This window comes from Triticum aestivum, chromosome 6D (assembly GCF_018294505.1).
Source record: "Triticum aestivum cultivar Chinese Spring chromosome 6D, IWGSC CS RefSeq v2.1, whole genome shotgun sequence".
In the NCBI taxonomy this organism is placed as follows: Eukaryota; Viridiplantae; Streptophyta; class Magnoliopsida; order Poales; family Poaceae; genus Triticum; species Triticum aestivum.
Window position 1 is genome coordinate 4,977,008 of NC_057811.1, and position 6,340 is coordinate 4,983,347.

General features: G+C 38.4%; 1 protein-coding gene across 1 annotated transcript; it reads left to right on the plus strand.

The window, feature by feature from the left end:
• The first annotated feature begins 252 nt into the window (after positions 1-252).
• On the plus strand, positions 253-6,021 carry LOC123142294 (homeobox-leucine zipper protein TF1-like). The gene is made up of 11 exons (XM_044561276.1): positions 253-279; positions 2,543-2,721; positions 3,048-3,165; positions 3,389-3,577; positions 3,787-4,131; positions 4,257-4,355; positions 4,527-4,724; positions 4,820-4,985; positions 5,071-5,330; positions 5,427-5,522; positions 5,602-6,021. Exons 1-11 carry the CDS (start codon positions 253-255, stop codon positions 6,019-6,021), a joined length of 2,097 nt encoding a protein of 698 aa, XP_044417211.1.
• Positions 6,022-6,340: the final 319 nt, after the last annotated feature.

Below are 6,340 nucleotides of genomic sequence, written 5' to 3' on the forward strand. Positions count from 1 at the left end.
ACACATACAAGTTGTGAATTCAAAGATCTTCCATTGACCCCCACAACAAATACAGAGGGTTGCATGGCCTATGCCTCAAACCATACCGTACCGAACTATTCATACATGGAGATTAGATCGCAACAAGTAAACATTGAAAAACACATCTTGAAGATTTATTGATTGCAAATATGTCTTACAATGGAGTCCTTATGCGATGCACGATTACAAGTATGAAGTAGATGGTGTTGGCCTATGGTGGTGATGGCGGCTATGGAGATGGAAGTGTCGGCGGCTAAGGTTGATGAAAGGGGATGATGATGGTTTTATTTTGGCTTCGTTCGACACTCCTTTGTTGACATTTCGATGGGGTCCCCTTTACAGAAGTTGTTCTCGTAGACGAGCTGCCTCGGAATCCACGCGGTGCCCATATGGAACGCCGTCTTTTGGTCTGTGGCAGCTGGTGCGCCTCCTGGTGATTGCTTCTTCCTTCATTTCCATTCCTTTCCATGTTCTCACATGATTTCTTCCCTTTTTAGCACATTTCATGTGGAAACACATCAAAAAGAGAATTTATGGAATCCTTTGCATTCATTAGTCATTAGTAGAAATATCGGAGCGAATATCTTTATTTAAACTAAGGGTGAATGAGTGTAAAAATATCACTCATCAGTATGCTAGTGAGGGACTGGCCACTAGCCGAAAGGGGGGAATGGCTAGAGTAGTATATTTTTGGAGACCCCCTGCTTTTGTGAAAATATTGAAGGCCATACGTATACTCATGAAGTAAATAGAGTATATCCCAGACATTCAGCCACTCAGTATGAATCAGGCCTGGATTTAATTGGTAGCATTAATTGCACTCCCTACAATATATCTCATCCAGCCTGTGAAATTAATAGGACATGTTTTTAGTGTACCGAAGTGAACCAAAAGATTTCCCATATTCCTCTTATTTAAGAGAAATGGAATAGTGAGTCGCTCTCTCTCTCTCTCGCTTTCTCTCTCCGCCTCTCTCTCTCTCTCTATTAATTGGTAGCATTAATTGTACTCACTACAATATATCTCATCTCGCCTGTGCAATTAATAGGACGCCTTTTTAGTGTACCAAAATGAAGAAAAAGATTTCTTATATATTCGTCGTATTCAAGAGCAATTGAATAGTGAATTATTCTCTCTCTCCCTCTCTCTCTCTCACCAGGCGCTACTATCGGAGTTTAGGAGCCAAGAAGAAAATCTTCATATAGGTGGCATCTATAAGTAGAAGAAAAGACGAGGGGAAACAACATAACAATACTCCATCCTTGAGTGAGTAAACACTATAACAGTTTATAGGTTGTGGATTCTCTCAAGCTTGCAGTGGATCATCTTGCTGAGGGTGTCCACTCGTTGATGGCGAGAAAGATTGGCGAAGTTCATGATGGGCATACCACACAGTCGGTATAATTCCTTCCCCCATCTATAATGATGGCTAGTTGAAAGTTTTCTTTCACACTTTCTTGCTACTCCAAGATTAGTATCATATTTTATTGTTGGAAGAAATTTATGAGAACATTATGGTTTCTATTTCCCAGGAGAAATTGAAATAGATCTTGCACATGGCTTTTATTTGGCTATTCGTTAGGAAATATTGAAATATATCATGGAATTCATCCATCTAGTTTTAGATAAGTGCGACCTTACTTGATTGATAGACTGCTGTTGTTTCTTTATATTGACTCCAACATGTTTCTCCTAGATCTGCTTATACAGAAGTATTCCCTCCGAGTTCTTAGGACCGTCTCTCAATAGAATCTTGTACCTATATCAAGTTTATCGAAAACTATGGATTCATTCTAATCAACATAATCCTTCTTTACATTCTCAAAATCCTCAACTCTACTGCTTAATTGTGTGAGGCTTTCCAATTTTAATAGCTCACATGCACATTCATTAGTAGAGAGACCATGAGTAGACCTTGTGGAGAGAACAACTAATTGGAGACAGATGCCAGTGTGGCCACGAGACATTATTTCCAGTGGGGTTGTGAAGTGAAACTGACCAGAAATATTAATAGACTTGAGCCTAGGAAAATAAAATTCGAGGGAGTAGCTTTTCATTGTTAGAGTTGTAACTCATTCTTCTCAATAAATTACCATTGGATTTTCAGGCACTTTTTTTTTTCAAGAACCGCTGTTGTAAGTCATTCATTCTATGTTCATAATAGGACCTACAAGCATTGGAAGTTCATTTTGAAAACCAACACATGTGATCCTTGTATCTAGAATGGCCTCTTCTATAGAACATGTACCACCTAGTGTATCCGAAATTTGTTTCCATGTTTGTATCCTTTTTGTCCAAACACATAGAACAAGAGATAGGCAACTCTATGTCCCAAGTGGTTAGTATAAAAATGCAACAATTGGGTTATAGAACTTTGTTTTAACATGAACAAAACATTATTTTAAGTGTCTTGGGGGTATAATAACAAAATTAACTTGTGGAGTAACTTGTTTACTTTTGAAGCTATTAGTATTTTGAAACCAGTGAAAATCTAAAATGGATGTACCATTTTGAATATTAGAATGACAGGTCACGGGCAAGGAACCGTCGAGCACGTGATGTTGAATTTGGAATATCAAATAGCAACAGAAGCAGACTTGGGGGGAGCTCCTCTGATGACCAACATGGCATTGAGACCCCACAAACAAAGAAGAAGTACCTGCAGAGGCTCACTGGTCATCAGAGCTATATACTTGAAGGGTCCGGTTCCTACTATAGAACATGGTTAATTTCAAGTTATAATTTTTTATTCCCTCAGATTCATATTAATTATTGCTGATTTAGTACAAAGTTGTACTAAATTAGTGACAATTAGGTTGGATCGGAGTGAGTATTATGTGTATTTTAATTATCACCAATGGCTGCTTTATACTCAACAAGTATTTACTTGAAATGCCATATAACATACTTGTATACTATCAATAAACAATGAAAAAGGAAACAATTTACAAGACTCAACTATATGTAGTTAGTTTTAAGAACTTACTGTGCCTACCCAATTTTCATTTTCTCCACTGAATGAACAGTTTTTTCGGCATATGTGAACACCCTGATGAAAATCAAAGGAGGAGGTTGAGTGAGTCAACGGGCCTTGCAATGCAACAAGTCAAGTTTTGGTTCCAGAACAAGAGAACACAAGTGAAGGTCTGGTTTAAAATAGTTTTACATGTGAAATCTCAATGATATAGGTGGTCATCATTTAGATCACTATTAAGTATGCATCCATCAGATAGTACTAAGTTGTGATATCTTCACTTCTTATTTACAAACTGAATATATATATGTAGCATCATAGGATCTAAAATAGAAAGGTGCATTGTAAATTTATTAATCATTCTTTGTACTTGTACCTTGGCACAAACTTCAGCATCTGACCGAAAAAGAGGAGACCTATGGACTAAAAGTGCAGAATGAAATGTTGAGGGATGAAAACAAGAGTCTTAAGATGGCACCGAGGAATGCACTTTGCCCCACTTGCAGCGATTTACCAACAGAAAATCATCACTCTAGAGAGATGCGATTGCTAATGGAGCAAAATGAGTGGTTAAAGCAAGAGGTGCGTCAGAAAAACAAGCCCTTTTAGCATTTTCAATTAAGTTTGAAGCAAACACAAAATTTTCTCACAGATTATGGCCCAACTTTGATATCTTTATGCAATTATAATAATTAAGTTACCAAGTATTATAAAAGGTTGTATCCAACTTAATTTTTATCCTTTTTAAAATATTACCTCAAATTACTAATGTTGTATTCTTTGGTTGGCAGATTTTGCGGTTGCATGGTGAAAAAGATGCAAGCTCAAACCATTATGCCCAAGTTGACCCATACGCAAAAATAGTTGTTGCATTACAAAATGACATAGATATGATTACTGAACTAGTCCAGAAAGCGTTGCATGAGTTTGTCATTTTGTCTAACATAAATAGCCCTCTATGGTTGTCTGTCCCTGTCCTTGATGGATCCTTTGAAATATTGAACAAGACGAAATATGTTGAAAAATTTGGTGGAGACAATAGTGCTAGTATAATTGGATTCAAGACCGAGGCTACTCGTGCTAATGCTATTGTCATGATGGATGCCAAAAATATTGTGGATTATCTCATGGATACTGTAAGTTGCATATAAACTGTAACAAACATTTTTGTGAGGAAAAAACAAAATAAAGTTTTTTTCTTGTCAATGATGATATCTCATGTCACACGCAAGCTGATTTCAGTCTTAAATAACTGCATGAGTGTTGTGCATCATTATGTCCTGGAATTCTATATAGTGCAAAAACCACTAAGGTTTACAAGTGGCCTACTAATGCACACTACAATGGGGCCATGTATTTGGTATGTATGCTTTATTTCTTTATGTATTAAGAAAAATATGTTTATTCATGATTGCAAATATATCATACAAAACCAATACCAAATATATTGTTGGCAAAACATGCATATCAAGAAATTAGTTTGGCTCATTACTCATTGTTTTCCTTCTTTATGGTTGCTTGAAAACAACAGATGACAACTGAGACGATGTTCCCATCATCTCTAGTACCATCTAGGAAATGCACATTCGTCAGGTACTGTAGGGTGATACAAAATGGCAAAGTGGTAATTGTCGATGTGTCTTTGGACGAAGTTGACGGTACCTTCTCCAACTGTCGCAAAATGCCATCGGGAGTACTAATTCAAACCATGGGTCCCAACACCTCCAAGGTATGGTAAAAGGACCAGATAGTAATGAACTTCTACCATCTATGGTGTCGACACCTTACCCAATGTATGATTTTCTCGTAAATCTTTTTTGGTAGATCACTGCTATAGAACATGTTCAAGTAGAAGATATGGGTATCAATGAGCTCTACCAGCCATGTATTAGTGGGCTCATGTTCGGAGCTAGGCGTATTGTGACGAGCATCTCACGACAGTGTGCACGTATGAGAGAACTCTGCTATGTCACCAAAAGAGTTCTAAGCGGTAATTGCAACCTAAAACTATTCAATTTCTTAAACTCTGAAAACATATCTTTAGAAACAAGCTTTTCTTCATTTGTTTGTTTCAGTCAACTCAAAGGGGAGGGAGACCCTCATGAAGCTAGCAGATGACCTGCTCATGAGTTATACCAGCAGCGTCACTACCATCCCCGAGGATGCATGGACCATTATGTGTAGCATTGGTACAGATGATTATATCAAGATAGCACACAAGAGGAATATCAACAATAGAAACACTGCCATTGTGTTTGTGAGTGCGTCATTCCATCTATCAATGCCACTTCGGGTAACATTTGATCTGCTCAAGAACAACTTGCTGCGCCCAAAGGTATGCACGCCTAGCGCTCCAATAACACACTGGGCACATAAAAATCACTTCTCAACAAGGCTAGTCATGTACTCATGTCATGTGTTATTCACATAGTGGGATGTGCTAGTTAATGGTGGTGTGGTGGGAGAGGAAGTCCAAGTTTCCAGTGGCATACAACCTGGCGATGCCATCTCCTTACTTCATGTCAAGGTACCAAATACATCTAGTTTCAATTCCAAGATTCCTCACTTTCCCATATAAATCTTGCATATCACTCAATTGACCCAAGTATATATCTATGACTGATCAGCCCGTCACACAAATCAAGGAGAACATCCTCCAGAATAGCTGCTACGATGTGTCAGGCTCGTTCATCGTCTACTCCCCCGTCGACATCAAACTTATGGACAACATCATGATCCCAAATGATATGGAGGAGAGTAAGGTGTTTACCTACCCCACCGGTTTCTCCCTCCTCCCTGTCGACGAGTCTACCAAAGATGGCATTGCCCTCGGCGAAGATGGAGCAACTCTTGTGACCATGGGGTCCCATGTTCCATTGAAACTCGCTCATGGCACTGGTTTATGTCCTAGATTTGTGTCTGCAACCATTGGTATCATGTCTGAAAACATTGCGACCATAAAAAGCACTCTAACCAACATCAACCGCATGTACTACAGAAGCAGTCAGTCTCCCATTCTCACCTAGGATGTATGCAGGTAATTCTTATCCCTATTAACTACATGAATCCTCGTCTGGCTCTTGTTGAATTATGATGAAGACCTATTTTTTGCACAGGGGTGGATGGGGGAGGGTGTGAACCAGGTGGAAGTATGTGAAATTGCATGGATACATTATCGGTTCATATCAACTGCAGTTCTCCTTGTGTTTGTGATACTTCGTTATTTTTACTTTACTACTTGCAACTTTCGGCTTACAAGAAGAATCTACAATAATGGTTTAAGAACTAGATCTATGTCACGTTTCCTTTGGAACTTTCTGTTTGGAATAAGAACATTTTGTAATA

Bases quoted from the DNA above. Each gene is read 5' to 3' on its own strand.
- LOC123142294 (XM_044561276.1), top strand. From the start codon at position 253: ATGGAGATGGAAGTGTCGGCGGCTAAG. The intron at 280-2,542 runs GTTGATGAAAGG...TTTGAATATTAG, and splicing joins TGGAAGTGTCGGCGGCTAAG to AATGACAGGTCACGGGCAAG. The intron at 4,986-5,070 runs GTAATTGCAACC...TGTTTGTTTCAG, and splicing joins CACCAAAAGAGTTCTAAGCG to TCAACTCAAAGGGGAGGGAG.